This window comes from Drosophila ananassae, chromosome 3L (assembly GCF_017639315.1).
Source record: "Drosophila ananassae strain 14024-0371.13 chromosome 3L, ASM1763931v2, whole genome shotgun sequence".
In the NCBI taxonomy this organism is placed as follows: Eukaryota; Metazoa; Arthropoda; class Insecta; order Diptera; family Drosophilidae; genus Drosophila; species Drosophila ananassae.
In genome coordinates, this window is record NC_057929.1 from 10,281,737 (window position 1) to 10,307,498 (window position 25,762).

The window sequence follows — 25,762 nt, forward strand, 5'->3', positions numbered from 1 at the left end:
AAAATGTTAATACTTTATTTTATACTACTTTTTTTAAGTAGTTTTATTTGTTATATTTTAAAAATACTAAAAAATAACGGAAATAGTACTAATTCCATAATGGCTGAGTTCGCCCGCCATTTTCTAAAAAGATGGCAACGTTGCTATGGCACACAGACCAAAGCTGACTGCTATGAAACTCTAAGCTCTTATTCAAATGCTATGGCGCGTATACGTAATATTTAAAAAAATCTCATCAAACTAATGAGAAACAAATGATTTTCTGCAAGCAATTAAATTTATGCTTTGCAATCATGTTTAGCGATTGGCTTTTGGCCATTGATGGCTCATCTGCATACGTTTGTCCAAGCTATCTATTTTTGGCCAGCTTAGTAGCTGGACAGGCACGCGAAAAACTCTTCGGGCCATTAACAAGCTAATCAAAATGCATAAATCACCAATATACAAGATGCCATGCCAACTACAAAGTCTCTGCAGCCATTCACCTGCGCCCGAAGTCGAAAATTGTACATATATTTGTCATATTTCCAACCTATCAACGACTTCATGGACCTGGTCCTGGTCCGGGTCATATAACATAGTGGTTAGTGTTGGCTAGACGACTGGCTGAGAGACTGCAGTTGGCAGAAAAAACAAAAATCCAAATTATACAATTACCCAAAAACATATGCGAATTAAATTGTAAAAGACAAAAAAAAAAAAACAAAAAAAAAAGTGAAACCAGCAAGCGAAAGCCAACCCAGCTGGAAGATGAAGATGAAGTTGTATCTGAAGTCGAGGTTGAGGTTTTGTTTTTAATGCCGATTCCCAGGCGAAGATGCACTTTTGCCGAAGTCGATGTCGAAGTCGAAGTCTCCTCTCTCATAATCCGTTGGATGGCAGTGGCAGATGTTAGCCATAAAATTGGAAAGGAGGAAACAGTTGGCCGGCTATCTGGCTATCTGGCCATTGGAATGGCCAACTGGTTATATGGCAATAACCAAACTACCAATTCTATGACCAATTAATAACAAAATAAAACAATCAGACAGATTTATAATTTTTGTTTTTTATATTTTTTTGTATTTTTCGATGGTTTTATACTTTTTAGGTATTTTTTGTATTGTTTTTATTGAAATTCCTTAGATCGCAAGAAGCGCACAGAAGTAATATGTATGGTAATTGTTGTATATGGTATAGATATACATAGATACATTATTATTATTATCATTTATATATAATGTAATAAGTAATATTTATATATTTTTTTTTTTTCATTTTGTATGTGAGTGTGGGTGTGTATCTGTGTTTGGTGTTTGTATGTGTGTGTTTGTGGGTATAATAATTAAGATATACGTTATTAAGTATACAATATTATATACAAATCTCAATGGATTGTTGATTGATTTGCTTGAATTTACAATTATATCTGGTATCTCGTATCTGGTATCGGCATCTTGTATCTTGTATCTTGTATCTTTATCTGTATATATGTAGATGTATAAATTTAAGATTACACGCTAGAGATATTTCAAAAAATGTCCACTCTCTACAGACTTATCCAACTAACATACATTCTAAATAATATATATATATATATATATGTGTATATATCTATATATTTTATTGTATTTGTTTGTAAAAAAAAACACAATCCGCCTATGGGAGGATCCAAATAAAAAATAAACCATTTTTCTTGCAAAGTTTCCAAGCAAGATCATTAGTTTAAATATGTTTTTTTTAATAGATTTCTTTTTTTTGCTTGTATTTTTTTTTGGTTTAGATTTTGATTCAGTTTAGTTGCGGTTTCAGTTTCAGTTTCAGGTTTTTTTTTTTTTGTTTTTTTGCACTAAGTAAAATGTATTGCGGACTGTTGAGCTCTATCCCTCGTTTTTGGAGAAAATAAAAACAAAACAATTCGCAAATTGGAATACATTGGCTTTGGACCTTGTCGAATATGCATATAGATAGTCTGGATATATACACATACATACAGCGTACATCGTAGATTATGTCACAATGTTTAAACTAAAGTTAATACATAAATTCAAAACACAAGTTCAAGGTTAACATTATACAAAAGTGTGTGTGTGTTGTGTGTTGGGGTGTGTGTATGTGTTGTGTGTGTAAACAAAGTTTTCAAAGAATGCATGCGGAGAGGAAACATCATAATATTCATCATCATCATCATCATCGTAGTCTTCATCAACATCATCATCAAATCTTATGTGGACCATTTTTGTCTTTCATTTTTTTATTTTTTTTTGTAGATATATAAATATATATGCCTTTAAAGTTTAAACTATAAATATATATGTATATATATTTGTTTTATTTTTTGTTGCAATTGCAAAAAATAGAAGACTTACACATAAAGCATTCATATATTTTTTTCTTGATTTGTTTGTAGCATTTTTTATTTTCTTGATTTATAAATATTTTTGTATTTTTTGTATTTTTGTTTTTTTCTAATATTATATTTAGTTTGTATATCAGTTTTGAATCATTCATAAATTATCACCCATCGGAATTCATTCTTCTCCTCAATCAATCAATCAATCAATCAAAAATATGACAGCTCTTTAAACATTTAGTTTATATTTTAGATATTTTTGTGAATTGAATTTCATTGAGCAACTTCTCTACACTTCCATTTGACTAATATTTACATATTATTATTTAATTTTATTTTTGTCTCAGCCTGCAATTAGATATTAGATAGTTGCTTGGAATTCCCCCCAGACCTCCCTCCTCCAGTACTCCTCCAAAAAGGTCAATTCATAATCATATCCATACAAAATATTAGTTTAGTTCTGTCGGGTGAGTGTCGGTTTGGTTTATTAAAAAAAAATTACAAAATATTATATATGGATGATTAAATAAAAAAAATAAAGTCACTTGATCATTTCGGGGGGGTTTTTTGGGGGGTTAGTTTATTACAAAAAAAATGAGGAAAGTTGGAAAAGATGAAAACGATTTTGGACCGAGCAAACAGAAAAAATTTTGGTATTACACTCTACTACATCTCGACTTGTGATTCATTTTTCTCATTTACTTTTTAAAGATCTTACAAATTCAAATTTTGTCCTCTCTATTATAGCTACTACTACTTATTTTTGTTCTATTATTTTATCTTTTTAAACGCAATGACACAAGTAACTCCATATGAGCTGGGGGAGAGTAGAAAGATACGAGAGATACGCCAAAAAAAAAAAGGGAAAAGAAAATAAAATCAAATCGCTATCCTTGATTAAGGAGATTGCGTTACATTTCGTTCGTCCTTTTTTGCAGATTGACGCGTTCGCGGGGATTGGATCTTTCCAGGAGAGTGAGTTTCAAACATCTATCTTTTTTTTCAAAAGCGACTCGGATTAGAGATATTCGGATATTATTAAAGTAGGAGCGCGTATGGTAAGTTAGTAGTTTGGGATTAGGGTAGTTTTGGGTGTCGTGGAAAGTTTACAGTCGCCGGTCACAATGATGAATATATATCAGTGGAATCGTATATATATATAGAAAAGGAACAGTATAGAGTATAGAGCTCTGATCGTACAGATAACGCAAAGTAGAAGCTAACCGAATGAATAATGAATCGAAACAGTAATCGAAAGGTACCCAGGGGCAAGGTATTAATCAAACAGTGATCTGATCCTAGATCCTCGATCCTAGATCCTTGATCCTTGATCCTCCCTTTCTATTTCCTTCCCATCCTAGACAAACTGATGTTGAAGTTGCTTCTTCTTTAGCTTTCTGTGATGCTGCTGCTTCTGATGATCCTGTTGCTGATGGTGTTGCTCCTGCTCCTGTTGCTGTTGCTCCTGTTGCTGTTGCTCGGTCACATTGAGGTAAGAGTCCTTGCCCAACAGCAGTACACTGGGCGCTGAGCCGTCATGGGGGTAGAAGTATGCAAACTGGCCACTGTAGGTGCCCGCCGCCGCCGATCGCTTCTTCTTGCCGCCACCATCCTCCTCCTGCAGGCTGTAGTAGACGGGCACTCCGCTGATCTGCTGAGGTGTCAGGACCAAGTTGCCGGTTACTCCTCCTGCTGCTGGGCCTCTGCCTCTGCCTCCTTCGCCTACAACTTCTCCTCCTCCTCCTCCATCTTCTCCTAATTTTGATGACTGCTTCTGATCGATTCTGGTGGTGGTGGTGGTGGTAGTAGTAGTAGTAGTAGTAGTTGTTCCTGTTGTGGTTGATGTGGTTTTCCCTCCCGTCCTTGTCATGGTTATGGTATTAGCTGCTCTTCTTGCCATCATCCTCCTGGCCTCTTCCTGCTCCTCCTCCTTCTCCTGGCCCTTGCTCTTCTTCGTCCTGACTGATTCTGATTCTGATACTGATTCTGATTCCGAGTCAGATGATGGTAGTGATGGTGGTGGTGGTGGTTGTGGGATTAGTGGTGCTGTTTCTATTGGTGGTTCAGTTTCAGCTAAGAGCATAGATCCCCATGCATTCTCTGACCACTGTGGTTGCTGCTGCTGCTGTTGCTGCTGATGATGATGCTGCTGCTGATGATGATGCTGCTGCGGATGCTGCTGCTTCTGCAGATGCTGCTGCTGCTCCAATCACGTGCTCAGCCAGGTGGAGTTGCACGTGCAGATGGTGCTGGGGATCACAGGTGCATAGTAGACGCCATTGGCGTAAATGAGTCCCGGCGGACCGGCCTGTATCTGTATGGTCTGGGGAGCGGCTGGCGCCGACTGGTCCGCGCTGCTCGTGCAGCAAACGGCAGCGGGAGCGGCCTGTTGCACATAGATGGTCTGCGCCTGAGCCGTTGGCGGCGCCTGCGAGACCAAGGTCAGTGTTGCGGCCTGTTGTTGCTGTTGCGTCTGTGTTTGTGTTTGTGTTTGTTGTTGTTGTTGCGCCTGCTGCTGCGCCGGATCAAGGAACTGATGCTGATGCTGATGTTGACGGTGATGTTTCTGCTGCTGCTGCTGCTGTTGGTGTTGCTGCTGTTGCTGCTGCTGCTGCTGTTGCTGTTGCTGCTGCTGTTGCTGCTGTTGCTGCTGGTACTGCTCATGAGCGTGCTGTTGCTGTTGCTTCTCCTGCTTATTGAAGAGCACCTGGGCGGCCAGCGATTGGATTAAATGGAGTGTCTGACGCCGTTCATGTCCCATCAGACAGACCGTCGACATTTCGACCACTTCGCGTAAATGCATCAGATACTGATACTGCAGCGGTTCCTCATCGACACCCCAGAAATGGTTACGCAAATATGCCTCCAGTTTAATGGTCTGCGTATTTATGTCCGGGAAATCGATGAAGAAACGCGAACACATATATCGCTCCAAGGTCTTGATGAGCTGCGAGTCGACGGCCTTATAGTTACGCACCAATAGATTGCAGTACTTGAGCAGGCCGCCGCCTCGTATCTCCTCCGGCTGACGCGTTGAGATCAATTTCTTTTGCAAGTGGTAGAGGGCCTCCTGAAAGTCTCCATACACCGATTCACCGACCACCGTCGGATAGAAGTTCTCCGATATTGGCAATGCGGCACAATCATAAAATAGTAACAGCGAATCGAGTACTATTTGAAACGAATCAACTGAAAATTCAAATTGCCGCCGCATCGTATCCACGAACTTTAGCTCCACATTCTTATGGCCTGGGGAGTTGCCCAGCGAGATGAGGGACCAGCGATCGCCATCATTATTATTATTCACCTTGACCATTTTACCGACATAGGCTTCCTTCAGGGAGCACGTGTAGATCCGACGCTTGCACACACCCTCGGGCATCAGGTCCAGTAGGGTATTAAGGACAGCCACCTTAACCCGATCGAATACCCGCGGGGAACTTAACTCAATGGCGAATATCAGATCCAGATCATTGTACGGCTGATCCTCGCTGGCTAAAACATGACTAGCTGCCCCGCCATTCAGACGGATGTCCTTAACTAACACCCCGGCACCGCCGGCATTAACCTCCGCCTCCAATTTACGTCGCACCAGATTCACCAGATCCTTGAGTGTTACTTCCAATGTTGGGAAATTGCCCCTTCCATGGATGGCCACCTTCTCGTCCATGACATTGTGGAGCTTGCTGACCTGCTCGAACGAGAGGACAGCCAATCGTTGTGTCCCCCCAGTGTCCACACTCTCCAGGGATCCATGGTCCGAGGTGGAGGCTATCGAGGAGCCGGAACTCGGTGACGGTGGTGGGGTTTCGGTGCCACCATCCGAATGGAAGCCATCGTCGATCTGGTAGACGTCCATTCTGTTGCTGCGCTGTTGATGATATAACGGTTCGGCTCCGTCTAGTGTCCCGCACTGAAAAGGATAAAGGATACTGATTAGTTATAGTTTATAATTTATAATTATCATAACTTAAGTTATAATCTGTACCAAAATATTAATGTTAAGTCTAGGAACTATTGAATTGGTGGACTATTGATGTTGTAGTGGCTGCTGCTCCAAAACCGAATTTTGTATTTGGAATTTTGGGTGGAGGTGGAAACTGTTGGGTCTGGGTCGAACTGGGTCAAATGAAATCTGGCTAAAAAGCAACTGTCTAACTAGATTCCGATGTCAGTTATTGAAGAGAGTTCTATGATAGGGTGACTATTTAAGTTTATATTTCTTTTTTATTTTTTGCACCAATGCCAGCCACTTTTAATTAATTAATTTGCTTCTGCCTACGTTCTGTAGTCTATTTATTGCTTGTTTTCTTGTTTTTGGCATCAAATTCAATTGGATCTCATCGAGAAAAGGAGACTCTCTATACCCACTCTTTCCTATACCTCCTCCTCTTCCGAATCCCCAATCCCCTTCTATTATATCGTTTAGCTCTATATCTCTTGTATAAATTTTATCTCCCTATTAGTATGTGTGGATTTTTTTGGGTTTCTCTTTCTTTTTTTTTTTATCATCATTACTTTGTTTGTGCGTTCAAGAGAGAAATAAAAACAACAAAAAATAGAATTAATTTTGTGGCATAACTGGCCGCCAGACCACACAAATAATACTATATAGTATAGAATATAATATATAATATACAGAATACTGAACCGCCAAGCAGAGCACATTTGTTGGAAGAGAGATATGGCACCCGAGGGGCGATCGGCCGATTGGGCGATTAGGTAGGCGATGATGGGCGAGTTAAGGAAGGCACTTCTGACTACCGACTGTCGTAATACAATTCAAATGGATTCTTCTGCGTGATTCACACACCCAGCTAGCCCAGCTAGCTAGCAATAGCAACTTAGTTAACCCCGAGAATATGCCAGCCGGGCCGCCGACCTGCCGATTTGCACAAGTCAGTGCGGCACTACGGCTGTGCGTCAATACGTTTCATGCAAATTGCGGCGAGGGCTCTTCTCTGGCAAAAAAAAATACAACAAAAATACAAAATATTATTCACACGCCAGCACACAAAAAAAAAAACAAGAGAAACTGGCTAGAAATCTCAGAGCAGTGATGGCGCGAGGGCTACAGCTAGAAGACTAGAAGACTAGGTACTAGAGGGTAGAAGACTATGAGATAGAAGGCTAGGAGTTAGAAGATTTGAAGCTGGAAGGGCTGGAAGACTTATAGCTAGAAGAACAGGGCTAGAAGACTAGGGGGTAGACGATCTAGTGCTGGAAGACTAGGTACTAGAAGGCTGGGAGATAGGAAAAATATGTGGCTAGAAAACTAGAAACTAGAAGACTAGGAAATAAAAGACTATGTGCTGGAAGAACTGATGCAAGAAAATACAAAATAAAGTCAGAAGACTAGGGACCAGAAGACTGAGTGCTGAAGACTAGGCACTAGAAGTCTAAAAGCTAAAAGACTAGGTACTCGAAAACTAGGTACTTGAGGCTAGAAGAATAGGTGTTGGAAGACAAGCTTCTGTTAAAAGACTAAGAGCTAGAAGAATTGATGAAAACAAAGTTAAATTTACGGACTAGAAGACTGGGAGGTAGAAGCGGCAAGAAAAGTCCATTATTAGAAGAGAGATATAGAAGACTAGGTACGAGCAGACTAAGTACTAGAAGACTAGGAGCTAAAAGGACTGGTGACTAGAAGACAAGGAGCTAAAACTTAAAGGACTAAGATCTAGAAGAATAAGAGCTAGAAGACTGGTGGCTGGAAGACTGGTGCCTAGAAGACTACGAGCTTCTAGACCTGCTGCAAAAAAAAAAAAGAAAAGAAAAAACCAAGTCTACTTATCGCACTCTCCCACTTCCTGAAGATAACGACTTCCGACTTGCAACTATTTTTATGGAATTTCACCATTATTATGGGTTTATTTTTAAAACCACACCTTAGAGGCTATTTAGAGAGCTCTATTTAAGAGGAAAAGAAGCTACTAAGAGCCATCTCAATTAGACATTTTTTAGAGTTTAGAAGCCAAAATAATGCCATCACTGAGTGAGTGGGAGTCAGAGACGCGGATCGCAAATCGCGATTGCGACTACGAGAGTGCATTAATTTGTGCTTAGTTTTCGTGTGAATTGGGTAATATAACTAAATTTTGTTTTTGTTTTTGTTTTTGGCTTTAGCTCTGTCTCTTTCCCTAGGTCTAGCTCTGTCTCTGTCTTCGAGGTCCGGGGTTCGCTTGGGAACTGCCGCGTGGCTGGGTTCACACTTTACTGAGGTTGCTGAGGAACTAAGACCTTATAGGGGGGTTCTCTAAGGGGGTACTACCCTATACATACAGAGAATTGAGAATTAAATATTTTTTTTTTTATTAATTTCCATTGACATCCCGCCACAATTGTAACTGTCATACCTACTTAAACGTAGTTATTGGAATTGTAATTTTAATTGTTTTAAGTGCCCTTGATAGGCCTGCCCTTCCTGGCGGCAACTTTCTAGCCAATTTCGGGCCAGATTTGGGCCATGTCGTAACTGAGAGTTAGCACCTAAAGTGTTAACTCGAAATTTGATTATTTTTCTGTTAATTACTTTCTATTGTTTTTATTTTTTGGTAATAGATTTTGTAAACTTCATTGGGCTTTATCACTCTCGTATCTCTGTTGCAGTGGCGGAGCTGCATCAGCTATGCAAACAGGTGCAAACAGGTGTAAAGAGTGTGCCAAAGTGTGTGTGTGTCTGTGTGTGTTGTGGCCTAGACGCTGGAACTGAACTGGTCTCAAATAAAAGTGAAAATCGTTTCGTTGTTTTTTCCTTCGCCTCTCGCTTGCTTCTCTCTTTCGTGGCTAAGGAAAGCAGCAACAGCAACAACACTGACAACAACAAGCCAACAATGGCAGAAAGTCTCTTACAAAAACAACAAAAAATCAAAGCTTAAATAGTTGGCCTAAACAGATACAGCTTTAAGCACAGTCTAGGGCAAAATATTAGGCAGTGTGGGAGTACTTTTCAACTAATATCTTAAAGATTACAGTTTTAAAAGGTATATTTTTAAGAAAACTATTAGATTTATGTTTTTATATCTTTTAATATTTAAACTAACTAAAAACTTTTCACTTTTAGTTTCAGAACTAAAGTTTCAGGCACTCAGATACTTAGATACTAATACTTAGATACTAATGAAATCTTGTCTGTAAAAAACCTATTTTCAAGTAAACTTGTTAACTTTTTAAGAAATCTTGTCAACTTTTTAAGAAATCTTTGATTTTCTTTAATTTATGCTTTTATTTCTTTAAATTTCTTTAAATAACTACAGTTACAGACACTGAGATACTTCGATTCTTAGATTCTTTATATTTTTTTGAAGATATCTTGTCTTTAAGAAGTATCTTTTCTAGAAATCAGTTTAACTTTTTATGAATACTTCTAGATTTATGTTTTTATTTGTAAAAAATACATAAAACTTGTCACTTTCAGTTTGATTTTAAGAAGATAACAACAGTTTAAGGCACTTAGTTACTTAGATACTAAGATATCTTGTCTTAAAAATGTATATTTTCAAGAAATCTATTTGTATTAACTTGTTTAGAAATCTTGAAGGTTTATGTTTTTTTTATTTAAAATACTTAAAACTTGTCACTTTCAGTTTAAAATTAAAAAGAGAACTACAGTTACAGGCACTGAGATACTTAGATACTTTAAAAACTATACATTTTTAAGAATATATCTTGTTTTTTAAAGAGTTTCAAGCTCTGAAATTTCACTTCACAGATACTTAATTTTTTAAGCCTATATTTTTTTTTTTAATAATTTTTTTTTATTTTTTATTTAAAAACCTACCGAATGGAAAGATTGCAAATTTGTCGGAAAAAAACAAAAACAAATATGGATTCCGTGTGGATTTTATTTCAGCACCGCATCACCATCGAAAACATCGAGAAGAGGGAGCGCTGGCGGGATGGCCGGAAAAGGGGGTGGCGCTGGGTGGCCGGGTGCCCAATTGGCGCCTACTAAACGCGACTGCGACGACTGCGAACGACAGCGACTGTGGGCTCTGCTGCTCTGCTCTTCTCTGCGATTCGATTCGGGCTGCGTGTATTTCGATGCAAAGTATCTTTTATTTTCTGCACTTTAATTTCTCACACCACACACAGCACTCTTCTTCTTCACTGGCTATTTAATTTATTTCAAATATTTTTCTTTTCTTTTTTTTTCTTTGCTTTTCTTTTTTTTTGGGCTGCCTATATCTTTGAAATTTTTTTTAGCCCCACCGCAGAGTGGAGAGCCGGATGCGTCCGTTAGGTTGCGCGTTCAGAAACCAAATGAAAACCGCCTGGTGGCTTTGCGGCAAACGCCAGCAGAAGCAGCGGCAGCAGCAGAGGCAGCAACAGCGGCAGAGGCAGCGGGCAGCAACAGCAACAGTAGGCTTGCGACGCTTAGAATATTCGCGAGCGAATAAAAGCTCTCCCGCGCCATGCTGACGTCACAAGGTTTTTTTTCTGCTGCTGCTCCCCTCTATCCACCTCTATACTCCCCCCACCCATCAAGCTTTTGAGTGGAATTTTGTTTGAGTGACTCTTGGCGGCTTGGGCTTTTTTAGAAGGGCAACCTCACAGATACAGTTGCAAGCGTCGGTGGGTTAGTCGGTCGATCGAACTTGCCTCTCTTCGCCCCTCTCTCTCTCTGAAATGCAATGCGGGTGCAGTGCGCTCAGCTGATAATTCGATCAAGAAAAAAAAACAACAAAAACAAAGACAGAGACAGAGATATAGATAGACGGAGAAGAAGCAGCAGAAACAAGTCTGTCTTGAGGTGCGCAAGTGCGCACGTTTATGCAGGTCTATGCAGGTCTGTGCATGTCTATGCATGTCTGGGTGAGACGCTTTTTAGCCATTTTTGTAAGGCATTTTTGCCGTTTTCGATTTCATTACTTTAAGGGGATTTGTTAGTTGCTTAGAGAGAGAGAGAGAGAGACTGGGATAAAGAATGTATCTTATAGATAGAATAATTACCAATATGCCTATTTGTTGCCAACACAAAAGCAAACAAAACAAAAAGTGAGAACAAAAGAAACAGAAAGCAAGAAACATTTTTCAGATAAGAAGAAAACAAAAAACCGACTGATAAGAGCGACTGCCAACAATGATTTTTTGTTTTTTGTGTATTATGGTAATTAGAAGAGAGGTCCAAAAATAAACACAAATTATGTGAATAATTATTTAAAAGAACCGGCGACCCACAAGCCTGGCAACAATAATCTCTCAAAGTGGGCTATGCGGTATTTGAGATACTTGTTTATCTCTCAGATGCGTTGGCCTTTGAAATCAAAAAAAAAAAAATGAAAAAAAAAAAAACAATTGATTATAATTTAGCTTGATTAGCTTTACCGTTAGATGTAGTCTGGCGAGCAAAATGCCGGTTCAATGTTATAATTTAAATTTAAAAAAAAAAAAATAAATAAAAAGATTTTGCAACATTTTTGAAAGGTTGTTTTTGGATTTTTTGGTTAATGTTCATAAAAAAATAGAAAAAATAAAAAATAAAGAAGAAGAAGTCGGTGCGGCACAAAGCAATAACATTGAGGCAAGCGTTAATGTATCTTTCAGATACAAAACCATCTTGAACTGCAACGCTAGCGGAGGCAGCAAACACACGAGGAGAAATATAATATAAAACTATGGTGTGGTGCTAAGGTCGAAGTCAGGCCAAGCTAGTTGCCATTATTAATGCTATTGTTGTTGTATCTTGTATCTGTATCTTGTATTTGTATCTGTATCTGTATCTGTGGCTATGCCTGATGATGTCTTGTGTCTTGGCTGGCTCTGTTGTTTGGTAAGAGACGCAGACTCATTCAGGGCGACCCTGACCCAATAAGCCGTGTCAGATACATTGCGAATGTTTCTGAGTAACTCTCAAGTATCTCATTGTAGTATTTTGGCTTCAAAACCCCGAGTTCCGCCCTTTTCGGAAAGCCAAACATGGTAGTGCGGCCCAGCAATGGCTAAAACGAAAGTGTGATAGCCAAATTCTAGCAGAAATCAATTCCACTCCACCTGCCGAATGCAAATCGCAACTAATTGTTATTCGAAGCACCAGCCAGGGCCCCCCCACTTGCCCCCAAAACCGGTCCGACCGACATTTCAAATACGCATTCGAATGTCCAGAAATCCAAAATCCAAAATCCGTAATCAGATTCAGATTCACTTGCGTTTCTGGCATAACTTCACATACTTCCCACAAACCAGATTGAAAATGAAAGTAACTTTGCTTAAAAGGTTGAAGTTTTAAGGCCCAGAACTTGCCCAATTTAATGCCAATAATTAGATCGGAAGTGCTAATTAAAAAGAACTTCTTGAACCGGAAATTGAATTTCTTTCTTTTGGCTTTCAATTTTATGCTTAGCTGTTAACTTGGCTTAAAAAAAATACTACTTTTGGGGCCAAGTATCTAGAGAAACGTGACACGAAGTGAGAGGGAGAGTTGTTTCAATTTTTGATTGGGATTTGATTGGATAATTTAATTCATTTGTGGGCTTGTCTTTCCATTTAATTTTTTTTTATTATTTTTTTTCTTTTGTTTCTGGCTCGACTGTGACTTTCAGAGGGCGATGGTGATTATGTAATCCAACCTATAGGCACAGTACCAGATACAGTACCAGGCTAAGTATCAGACCCATTTGCAACTCGTGTTTGTTTTAAAAAAAAATAGTAAAAAAAACTCCAGAATTAATTTATTAACACAAAGTTAGTACTGTACTAGTATACTTAGTATACAGATTAAATAAATTTAGATTAAGCCATTTAATTGAGCTTCATTAAAAAAAAAAAACAATAAAAAAGAGGGGAATAAAAATAGAAAGTTTGCTATTTTTTAGGAAAATTGTTTACGATTCAGTTAATAGATAGAAACCACTTAATATATATATTTAGTACATATACTTTACATATATACTAAGTATATATATTTAAGCCATATCCGGCTCTGAAAAAATGCCTCAAAATAAGAACAAACGGGAAAAAATGGCTTAAATGGCATTTGTGCAAATATAATTCTTATCAAAAAAATAAAAAAATAAATAATAAATATTATGCGAATTTTTCCGTTGTGTTTATTTATTTTTTATAACACCAGGTCTTAAAAAATTAAAAAAAGATTAAATAAATAAAAAATAATAATTTATAAACCAAATAAATAATAAATTTGATATTTAAGCCTCTGATTTTGTTTCAATCTCTGGCTTAAAAAATGTAATTTATTTGTTTATTTTTATACCCAACTACTATTGCCAAACTACTACTCTTTAATAGAGTTTAGAATTAATTTGTTAAGCGTATCAACTGATTTCAATTAAGCGATTAAAGCCAGCAGATAAACAAACTTTCAATTGCAAATGAGCTGTTTTTGCGTTCGAACTCCGTCGTCTTCATGGCTTTTTTGCGTTGTTATTTTTCATTTATTTTTTTAGGTTTTTTGTTATTTGGTTTTTTGTTGATGGCTTTAATATCATTTTGATGGGCTCTACGATGTACTACTCTACTGCCTAGAGAGCCCCATAGAGCCCACAATCAACCAGCTAGTGGCTTCTCATTGTTTTCTAGCGTGACTTTTCAGAATCATGCAACTTATAATTACAGCAATGTGACGATGGGTATCTGTGTATCTATGGGATACAAATAAACAAATTCAGTTTCACCTGTCTGACTCTAGACGTCTATCAGTTAATGGCAATTGGTCTCTCGGAATCAATTAAAATCGTTTACAGCCCAACTCCGTGATACTTTCGATGTGTGCGGTAATTTAGACCTTGAAGTAGAGTCGAAAATTTCATTGTAATTAAAATTGATAAATGACTTCGTGCCACTAAGACTGCTCTTAGCCACTATCAGTTGCTTCCTGGGAATAGTTCAGAGACTAAACAAGTTACTACAAATATCTACTTCAGGTGGGAATAAGTTAAAGTATCTGTGGGATGCATCTTCTAATGATTCTACTCAGATACTCTTAGATACTAGAGTCTCTAGTCTCGTTTACTTCCGGTTGTGACAAAAAAATAGCACCTATTTCCGTTAAAAGAGCGATAAGTTCTAGTACTAACTAGAACAAGTTAAGAAAAAATAAGTAAAAAAGTGAAAAAATGTTGACTAAACAATCAGTAGCTATATATATAGATACAGATATAAAAAATAAATTTAAAAAAAAAACAGTTGTATCTACAGAGTGGTGTGTGCCAGATTCCAGTGGGTGGCGGAGAGTTCGGTGGCTTGGCACGAACAGAAAATATGTATCTTATGGATGTATATTTTGTTCTGTTTGTTGTTTTTTGTTTGTTGCCACAACCCCACCTTACCACCTACCTACCTACCTGCCTAACTACCTGGCATTTACGGATGATGAGTAATGCCAATTGGGACTGGCCCAGATCGACAGAGATCTGATTCATTCCAAGACTGCTAACTTGGCACAAAAACAAGGCAATTAACTCTCATCTCATCATCCGCCCCAGCTGGCCCTCTCTGATTTATGTTGCCTCCGTTAAGTGTCCCTTAAGTGCCTCAAGATCTCTCCTCTCAGTTCTCAGTCCATTCTAATATTCACTTTTAAATGGCAATTTAATAAACAATTTAATAAATTGAATAAATCCCTCAAACAGTATGCCAGCGAGCAAAAGTCATTCCAGGGTTTAATGCCCTCAAGACTAAAAAAAAATAAAATATAAATACTCGGCAACAGCTTTCGACAAGACGAAAAATTAAATTGCTTATACCAACAGAAATTGAGAAAATTATTGCTTATTACATCGTACTTATGTACTTATAAGTACATATGTATACGAAGTAAATGCCAGTCGTGCACTTTCTGACTCTCCGGTTATCATCAATCACAGAGCCTCCTCAGATGATGTTTCAGAGACGATGCTGTTTTCAGTTTTCAGTTTCAGCATTTTCGACAGCACGTGCAGGCCAAATCGGTTAATGGCCCCAAACTAATCACAATTACTAATCATCAAAACTATAATCAAAACAGCAATCTACAAACTGTCTCACTTATCTCTTCCCAAGTCATTCATTCAAAATCTGAATTGGAATTTGGAACTTGAAACTCTAGTAGTCCAGTAGTGACCTGTAGCCCTTTCTTTCTTGTAATTTTGTAATTTCACTTTCTTCGACAACGTGACAACAACTCTTGACTCTTGGCAGCAGCTACTACGTGGCTGTCATTCCAAAAAAAAAAGCGATCCACCATTATGCAATAGCTGGAAAAAGTTTATAAAATAATAGAAAATTATATTATAATTTCAACTAGCCTGGGTATTACGTCATGGCTCAAAAGATACAATTTTAAAAAAATTGAAATTATTTTTTGGCAGATTCTTGGCAGTAGGATTGAAGTAATCTGCTTATTAGACATGGCTTTGGTTTCTCAGCTCAGCTCCACTTCACTCGAGTGCACAGCACATCAGAGCCATAAAAATAGAAACCCGATTTCAATTATAGTTCTCTCTAACGTCTACCTATGAGATACATTTTTCTGTTGCGCTTGGCCAAGCTTACCAAGCTCGTGTCAGATACAGATACATCGGCTGGATCAAGGAATGTGTCTTGAACTAATACACTTTTTTTTTTCTTCGATTTTTTTTTATTACTAAAAGGTTAGTCGCTGCAATAACCGAAAGTTTTTTGTATCTGCCAGATACTTCGGCTATCTGTGAGATACTCGTTTCGCGACTCGTTTCGTTTCGTTTCGTTTCGCGTTGCGCTTTAGTTGGTCTCTGTGTCAGTGGAACTCTGAAATGCCACCTTGCCTCGGTTTCGGTTTCGGATTCGGATTCGGATTCAGATTCGTTCATCATGCCCCATGCCTCGTGTTGTATCTGTGGCAATGTGGCAAACATTCTGCTACTGCCACTGCTTCCAGCAATGCTTCGTTGCACGAACAACTTTTCGAAAAAGTGAAAGGAGTTTTTCAAACATTAGTATATTTTTTTTTTTTATTATTTTTATTATTATTATTATTATTATTATTTGTCTCTTGTTTGGCCCAAAAAATTGCTTAAAATTTAATTTGACATTTAAAGGAGGAAACAAAAAAAGAAGAAGATGTGGCATCTTTCAGTGAAAGGGAGAAACAGAATCGATTGTCTAAAAAGTGGGAGTCTTTTAATTATATTTTTAAAAAATATATACTTTTGAAAAAGACTCGAGAGACTGTTGAACCCTAAAAAAAAAACACAATGGCAATAGCAGCCAGTTGCAAGTCGGCTAGGCTAATGGTGAAAATTACTGGAAAAACAAAACACGGCTTTTCACTTAGCAAGTAGCAACAAGAGTTTGTGGCAAGCAGCAGCTCTTGTGGAAGGCCCAGCCCCAGAGCCTCTAATGTTGTGGCAATTGTGTTGGCTCTGTGTTGTTTGTTATTTGTTATTTGTTGTTTGTTGTTCGTGTGTGTTGTACAATGCACTCGAGAGTCATGCACATGAACATGCACATGCCAAAGCGTTGCGCCACCAAACCACCAATGGTGCACCACCACTAATGCCACCTGAGTCTCAGACTGAGACTGAGATAGAGACTGTGGCAACTGAAACTGAAACTAACTGGCGTTGAGAGATTCCGCATGAATTGTAAGATCGAGATCTCTTGGCCAACTTTAAAATATTCAAAAAAAAAAAACAAAAAAACAAAAAATAAAAGAGAAGTAAAGCGCAGATACAAGTATCTCTCAGATAGAGATATTATTTCAAGTTTTACTTTAGTTTAAATGCCTTTAAATAGCTCATAAATTAGTTAAAATAGTTAACAACCAACACTTATGGCTTTACTTTGAAAAATAGTCTCTTAAAAGCAGAAATAAATCTTAAAAAAGAAATCATTACAAAAAACCTTAGAGAACTATTTAAAATTAAGCCTTCAAACAAGGCCTACTTACTATAACTACCAACTTATTAACTAAAACCTAATAACTAACCTTAAAACCTATGCATTATGACTAAAAATAATATCATATTTAAGTCTTAGTCTCTCTAGTTTTAAAATTTTAAATAAAATTTTGTGTGAAAGCTGCAAGATAGCTGTTGAAATTGCAACCAAACAAAAATTTCATCTTCACTTTGGTGGAACTTCTACTATTGCCACAGCCAATGGGGCAACTGCAACTGCAACTGCAACAAAGTATCTGCTGCCAGAGTCCGTTTGTGGCTGTGCGTTTTGCCGTTTAAAGCGTGAAAGTGAAATCTTTCATTTTTACTTTATTTTTCTCCCATTTTTTGTTGGATTTTTCTTGAAAACGCGCTTTTCTTTGATTTTTTTTTTTTGAGGCCCGTGAGCTGCCAGAGGTCGTTGAACTCTTTTTTTTTTTTTTGGAAAACCATTCGATACTTACACAATACCCATTCGATAAACAATAAACTGATGACACTGTCGAGATAGATGCTTACCTGAAAAATACACAAAAAACAAGAAAGGAAAGCTAACTTCGAGCGGAGCCGAAGTTTATATACCCTTGCAGTTCAGTCGCAGTCCGCTAGGTGGCGCCACGCATCTTATATTATTAGATATGTAGCGGATCGTATATAGTTGGCCGATCCTTATGAAATTTGGCATATCGATTTATTTTGCCAAAAGAGTAATCTGTACCAAATCCCATCTTTCTAACTTAAAAAACATCAAAGTTATGCCAATTCCGATCGTTGTATGACAGCTATAGGATATAGTCGGCCGATCCTTATGAAATTTTGTACATAAGATATTTTGGTCAAACATAACATGTGTGGAAAGTCCCAACCCTCTAACTTAAAAAACACCAAAGTTATGGCATTTCCGATCAATCAGTTATATGGCAGCTATAGGATATAGTCGACCGATCCCGGCCGTTCCGACTTATATACTGCCTGCAAAGGAAAGAAGGGTGTGTGCAAAGTTTCAACTCGATAGCTTTAAAACTGAGAGACTAGTTTGCGTAGAAACGGACAGACGGACAGACGGACAGACGGACAGACGGACATGCTCATATCGACTCAGGAGGTGATCCTGATCAAGAATATATATACTTTATAGGGTCGGAGATGTCTCCTTCACTGCGTTGCACACTTTTGACCAAAATTATAATACCCTCTGCAAGGGTATAAAAAGAGAAAAAATAGAGAAAAGGTTAATCGAGGTGAAAAGAACAGAAGAAAAGATACAGACATAGGGGGGGACTTGCTAAAAAGATTCAAAAAATAGATGAATGTGTTTAAAAATATCCATTTGGGTGGCGGCGCCTGGCAACCAAAATGTGAGATTCTGCCAAGGCGCACATTTTCTTTTCTTTTCTTTTTTTTTTCAATTAATTCGATTTTTGAGTAGCCATTGGCTTAAAAGAACACCTGAGATGTTCTTCTATTATTTAGCTATATTAGCTAGTGATCACTGTACTAGGTATCTACGAAAATTGTCGCATTCCTGGCCGTATCTAGGACAGCATTTGTGCTCTAGATACGTCCCATCTGATCCACTATATCTGCTATATCTGCCATACTATATATTATATATCTAAAATATAGTCTCTTTCTTGTTTTTATTTTATTCTGTTTTTATTTAGGCTTTTAAAAGAGTGCTCTATTTAAACAGCTGAAAGTTGTGGCTTATATTTGCTTTGCTGGCCATTGTTTAAAGTCGATTAAAAAAAATAAGAAAATAAAGAAAACTATGGCAACGTGTCTGGGATATAGTTTTTAGGGCTATATTTGTACAGAGGGGACACTGTGTAGACCGAAAATAGCAACAAACAAACAGGTAACCCCCAGATATACCTTTTGTGTGGTGCCTTTTTGTGCCACAAACTTAATTCAATTAGCTGGTAGACTAGTCTCTCGTCTCTAGTCTCTAGTCTCTGGTCTCTGGTCTCTAGTCTCTGGTCTCTGTCCTTAACTTGAATGTATCAATTTTTAATTAGAACGTTGGCCTACGTATCCGTAGCTGTATCTGTATCTGTGTGTGTGTTTGTATCTGTATCTCGTAGCTATATATAATCAAAGTCAAAGATATATAGGCGTCGTACTCGAAAATGTATCTAACCAAATGTATGTAAATGCATTTGTAGCTCAAAGCTCGTTCAGTTTTTAAGTTTTTTTGTTGTTAGCTGACAACAGCAACAACAACAACAACAAGAAGAAGAAGAAACTGCAGCAAATAGCTAAATAACAACAACAACTGCCACCGACGGACAACAAACGCAGTAGTAGCAGTGGCCGACCTTCGCCGTGTGCGGCATACAACGCGTTGTTCGCTGAAGGTTGACAATCAATAACAACAACAACAACAACAATAGCAATAGCTACAACAACAACAGTAGCTACAACAACAGCATAACCAACATTAACAACAACAACAACGAGACTAAATAGAGCAAAACACAAAACTTATCAAAAGTTGATTGCATTTTAAAGGGTTTGTTTTTTTTTTTTATTTTTCTTGTTTTTAAACCGCCTCTTGGAGTTACTTAATGCAACTCTGATTAGGCCCCTCATGCATAATGGAGGATATGTTAAGGCCTCCAAGGCCCTTGCCACCTCCCCCTACCCCTCCTCATACCCCGCCCGATAGACAAACCCATTTAGGTTGATATGCAAATGGACTTCAAAGTGGAGAAATAGGTTAAAAAAGTGTTGAAACAGAAAAAGATAACAAATAGAGACACTTTTCAGGTGATAGTTTAAGAGATGGACTAGACTTTAGTTCAAAGATTAACTCTGGGAGGTAGATGTATCTGGTAGCTAGCTTAAAAAGATACAAAATCTTAGAGAAATCAGAAGAGTTCAAGACTATGATATATTAAGACTCAAGATTTTAGGTGATAGATAGATAAAAAGATAGATAGATAGATAGATACATAGATAGATAGATAGATAGATAGATAGACTTAGAGACTAACTCTGAGATGTATCTGTAACTATCCAAAAAATATACAACAGCTTAAAGCCATTCAAGCTTAAAATAGTTGAAGACTAAGATACTTTAAGACTCAACCCTTTGCTGATAGATAGATAGAAAGATAGATGATAGATAGAAAGATAGATAGATAGAAAGATAGATAGATAGAAAGAAAGATAGATAGACTAAGAGACTAACTCTGAGATGTATCTGCCAAAAAAGATACAAAATCTTAGAGCAATCAAAATAGTTTAAGACTCCAGACCCTAGCTGATAGACTAGACTTTACTTTAGAGACTAACTCTAGGAAGTATCTGTACCTAGTACCTAATATCTATCCCAAAAAAAGATACAAAATCGCAGAGCAATCAAAAGAATTATTCAACACGCAGTTGGCAGTCGGCAGTCAGCAGAGTCAGTGTGCCAGAGCCAGAGCCTGAGCCTCATTAGGCCAAAAGCGTTGCTATTTTTTCCAGTCACGAAGTCGGGCCACGCAAACTGCAATTAGGCTGTGGAGATACCTGTATCTGTATCTGTACCTGTGCCTGTGTGCCAGCTCAGGTGAGAAACTAACCGAAATAGATACTCCTTTCCAGAGGCAAAGAGATAGAGATAGATCTCCAATCTCAGGGCATAAATCATACGCCCCCACAGAAGTCCAGCAAGTTGCATAATTAAATATTTTTTTTTTTGGACATGAGAGGCATAATCAGCTTACGTTCTGCGAGAGACACGTTCTGGGCCAGGCCGAGACAGGCCCATGTAATTAATATCTTCAAGATATCTATCCCCGAAAGCTGGTGGAGAAGTATTATGTATTCGGATTCTGCCTGAAGCTCTCCTCCGAATGGGGTCATAAGCCAGAGCTAGAACTCGACTCGACTCGACTCGACTTGGCTCTCAGGTAGTGAAGCTTGGCTAATTGGAAGTCAGGTTAGGTTATTAACCTCCGCAAACAAAAAATCTATAAAAAGAAGAAAAAAAAAATAGCTATCTATCTAGTGGTCGCGTGGTCAGGGCTTAGAGACATATGTTTCATGAAGATACAATATCTTTATTGTTTCCTTGGAACAAGTGCATTTGGAAAATGGAAACAAAGTTGCTGCTAATGGTTCTAGTTCTCTGTTCCATACACTTCTGAGTAAATAATAGTTTAAACCGACAAACTGTTCAAACAGTTCACTTGTATCTGTATCTATATAGCTTGAAAGTATCTATTTATCTTTCCCCATTTCTCTTTGAAACAAATAGTGTTTGCATAATTTCTTTATTGAGGCTAGTATCGAAAAGAAAAAATTTAAATTCCAATTCAGGTGACACAACGTGAACAAAATACAAAAAAACAAAAAGGAGACAAGAGACATTGCGCCAAGTGTTATATATAATGTAATGTAATTAGTGAGGGTTGCTTCAGTAGCTCCTCTAGTTGCATGCAACCACCTATCTACCTACCTACCTATCTACCTATCTACCTACCACCCTACACGTGACCAGACGCCAAGTCATGAGGTTTCTCTCTGACGGAAGAAACTGACGTAGCTAGTGAACCCGGATATGTGCTCCACAGACTAGTAGACTTGCAGACCTGTAGATACAATATACTCTTCATGCGTATGTACCTCATGTGCAGACATTATGTATTTTAAATTGAATTTGAATACCAATTCCGAATACCCAATTCCAAATTTGAAATTCCAAGACAAGCCAAAGCCAAAGCCAGAGCCAAATCCAAAAACAAAAACCAATATGCATTGCATTTCATTTGAATATCTCTCGCAAGCGAACTTTAATTTCACGACAGTCCCCAACTACAATTTAGATCACAACGCAGTTCGAATAAGACCTCAATATATGACGAAATAGTTTCAAGAAACATAACTCTTCGAAGATCCCTCCAAAGATACTGAAACTTGGTCAGTTTTTGTATTATAATCTCTTCAAAAATATCAAAAGTAATGATCTATTGTATCTCAATCAGTTGACTATGGAATCATGGATATATAGATCATTTTGCAATTCCAGAAGATCATCGGGAGACGCGACATCTGTCTCTCTGGAAATCCAATACAATTGCGAATTCTTCAAACTTAATGAGCCAAGACGCACTTAAATATGTATCTTTTTAGCGACATAAAGAGAGACAGCAACAGGCCATCCCACAGATACAGATAGAGATACAACTACAAGATACAGATCGATTTTTTGCGCATTTCAGATTGTTTTTTTTTTTCGCCATATGCTCTGCCACATTAAGGGGCTGGGTGGCGGAGTAGGCGTGGTCTTGACATTTACCTTTGCATTGTACGTTTCATGGCGATTTTCCGGTTTCATAAGAATGCTGGGGTTGCAGGACCAGTAACAGAAACAGGAAACAGGATATGCACTTGCAACAGCAACACTCCAGATGGCCGAGTGGGTGGCAGGCAGTTCTTCTTCTTCTTCAACCAAGTGGCAGGCTTGCAAATGGCAATTATTTCTGCCGCTTTTTCTTTCAAAATTGCACTTCTTTTTTTTTCTTTTTTTTGCTTCGAGCACTCGCACACACTTTGGAATGAGACTCTCACACGCGCACTTAAAAATATTGTATTTTTTTAGATATATTTTTTATACTTTTTACTTTTTTTGCAAAAGTCACACGCGAAATTGGTTCTCCTCCTTTTTTTTTTTTGCCCTACAATCTGGCCAAGAACATATGGTCCGAAAGGTAACTCGGCTTGGGTGTAGCCAGGCAGAACATATGTTGAGTGTTCCACTTGATGGTGGGTGGGTGGCCTCTGGGTGGGTGGCTTCTGGGTAGCTTCTGGGTGGTGTTCGGGATTATGGCAACCGAAAAGCAACAGTCCTGCTGTTTGCCAGAAAGTTCTCGGTCTCTTGTTGCTTTCTATCTTTTCAACAAGTATCTGTATCTTTTTTTCCCTTTATTTTTTTACCTTTTCCTCTTTATTGGTTTGGTTACTTGTTACTTGTTTTCTATCAAGTTTTTGTATTAATTTTTTTTTTTTTAAATCTTCTCTTGTAATAGCTTCTATATTATAGAGATATAGAGGTCTTGAATTGTGGCTTTCGTACGCGGTCACTCTCGTTGAACGACTGATTTCAAAGGCATTCGGCGTTGGCATGAAACTTGACTACGCGTCCCATTCGAATCGAGTGGAAAAAAGCTCTCAAAAGCAAGCAGTGGCAGAGGCAGAGGCAGAGGCAGTAGCAGATGTAGAGGCAGTGGCAGAGTGGCAGCGACAGCGGTAAAGCTCTCTCAATTGAGTGAAAATGAAATAAAATGAAACTGCAGCTTACTGATCCCATTCGAAAGTTTAATTATATTTTTTTTTTTTGTGCGCCACCGAGACACACTAGTTGCTATGCTGTTTATTTATTATTTTTTTTTGTTTTATTTTCTTCTATTTTTATTTTATATTTTTTTTTCATGTCGATTGGCGAGAAAACCGGCAAAGCCACCAAACTTTGATCAAAAGAGTACAGCGTGTAACTGTATGTGTGTTTGTGTGTGTTTGTTTTGTTTTTGTCTTGGTAACGGCACAATTACGTCAGAAGCTTGCGAAGAGAGAGGCAGAGGGCGAGAGGGCGATAGGGAGGAAGGTAGCTGTACAAAAAGCTCTTCATCGCTGGCACTTTTGGCAAAAAAAAAAAAAATAAATAAAAATAAAATATAAAATTAACTAACAATTTAAGTTAATCAACTGTTTTAAAAGATTTTTCTTTTATTTTTTCTCTTTTTGGTAAACTATTTCTCGCTCGATTTAATTTATTTATAGAAATAAACAATTTATTTTTATATTCGGATCTCGCTATTTGTTCTCCTCTTCACTTCTCAATCACTTGTTTATTTTTTTTTTTTCTTTTAAACCTCTTCTCTCGAGAGATCATGTATACGACATGTGGGCCGCTGACAGCCTGAAGAGAATTGAAAGTAGTTTTCAGAACAAAAGTATATACAAATAATTGCTCAAGATGCTGATATAATTATTCAAAAGAATTTATTTGTGACGCAGAGTTTTGACGCAAAGTTTCCTCAAAGGTACTACCCTGCGTATACGTAATATTTCCCAAAACTACATTACGTATACGCAGTGTAGGTTGAAATTTTCTTAGAATTTAACTATTTTTAATAAAATTTTAATAAAAATTAATTAAAATAAGGAAAACTTAGGCAAGATCTCAATATTTTTGCGAAAAAAAGATTAATTATTCATAATAATTATTAAAAAAAAAAATAGCTTATCGAACTCCTGGCTGGAAGTACTCTCCGCTCTTGACAACAACAGACATTGGCAATAACAACTGGTGTAGGCCGCGCTAATTGCAATTAGCGGAGGGGGGTGGTGGAGGGGGTGGTTGGCAGACACGTGCCAGAACACACCGGGGATCATGGCCGGGAAGGGCCTCTGCTGATGGGCTCTGCTATCTCAAACATATGCATTTTGTTTTTTTTGTCATTTGTTTGTTTGCCAGGTCGGTCGGTGTGTTTTAAAAATAGTTTAAAGCCCTACAAAAAATAAAAACAGAAACAAAAACAAACCACAAAAAAGGTGACTGGAATTCGTGGCCCAAACATGTGACCACCACCACTCCGGGCCAATAATTAATTTATAAATTACGTTCTAAACTAAAAGTCCGGACTTAAGGTACAACAACAACGGCACTCTAGTCTGCAGTAAAAGACCTTGCTTTCGATTTTTTAAAATGTCTTTACTACCAACACTTACAGATACAGATACAGATACATTTACACTCTCAGCCACACACACACACAAAATGGCCAAAACAAGAAACGTTCGAAATTGCTATTTTATTCACTGAAATTCGCAAAATCTGACAACAAAAAAATGCCACAACAATAAAAAATTAATATTGACAAAAAAAAAAGACATAATAGAGCGTAAAAAGTTGAAAAGACAAGCCGTTTAACTATTATTAGTTAACTATTAGATATTTAATGAATAAAATAAATAATAAGCTAGAGAGCTAGAGAGGCTTGTAATACAAATAGTATCTTGAAGATAGTATCTTTTAACAGCTAGCTATTACTGCCCCCTCTAATAGTTCTTCTTCCATTCAAGTCTCTTAGTTAGTTACTAAACTTAGTTCAACCTCAAAGGCAAGAAAACCAGCCAGCAAGACAGCCAACAAGTTCTGGCCAAGTTGGACTAACCAAAAAGTTGGTCTGTTTTGCTTTACTTTCGGTCTCTATCTCAGTAACTGACTTGGTAACTGTCTTGGTATTTGTATCTTGTATCTGTGAGGTTAATATAGATAGTTATACCAAAGACACCTTTCAAGACTGGTTTAGTTTAGCCAGCTCTGGCTCTGTTGCACTGCCTCTCTTGGTCTCTTGGCCAACCAACTACCAACTACCAACTACCAGCTCTAATGCAATCAAATCTGTCTGTGTGTGTGTGTGTGTTGGCCATATTGGGTGTTGGCCAGCAGCTGTTCCTCTACTCTATTAGTTGCTTTACAAAAAAATGTCGTTTGATTATGGCTACGACCGAGAGAAGAGAATGCAAAGTGAATTGTTTAAATATTGAATTAGGACCACAAGACTACTATACTACCAAGTCT

The 25,762-nt window shown here is 37.7% G+C and overlaps 1 protein-coding gene across 1 annotated transcript in view; it reads right to left on the reverse strand.

Annotated features, from left to right (window-relative positions):
• Window positions 1–1,711: 1,711 nt before the first annotated feature.
• LOC6494558 overlaps window positions 1,712–25,762 on the reverse strand; it is a 43,437-nt gene continuing 19,386 nt past the window's right edge. Inside the window, 1 exon segment of the mRNA XM_032451026.2 lies at window positions 1,712–6,245. Coding sequence (XP_032306917.2) covers window positions 3,690–6,245 — 2,556 coding nt within the window. The 3' untranslated portion in view covers window positions 1,712–3,689.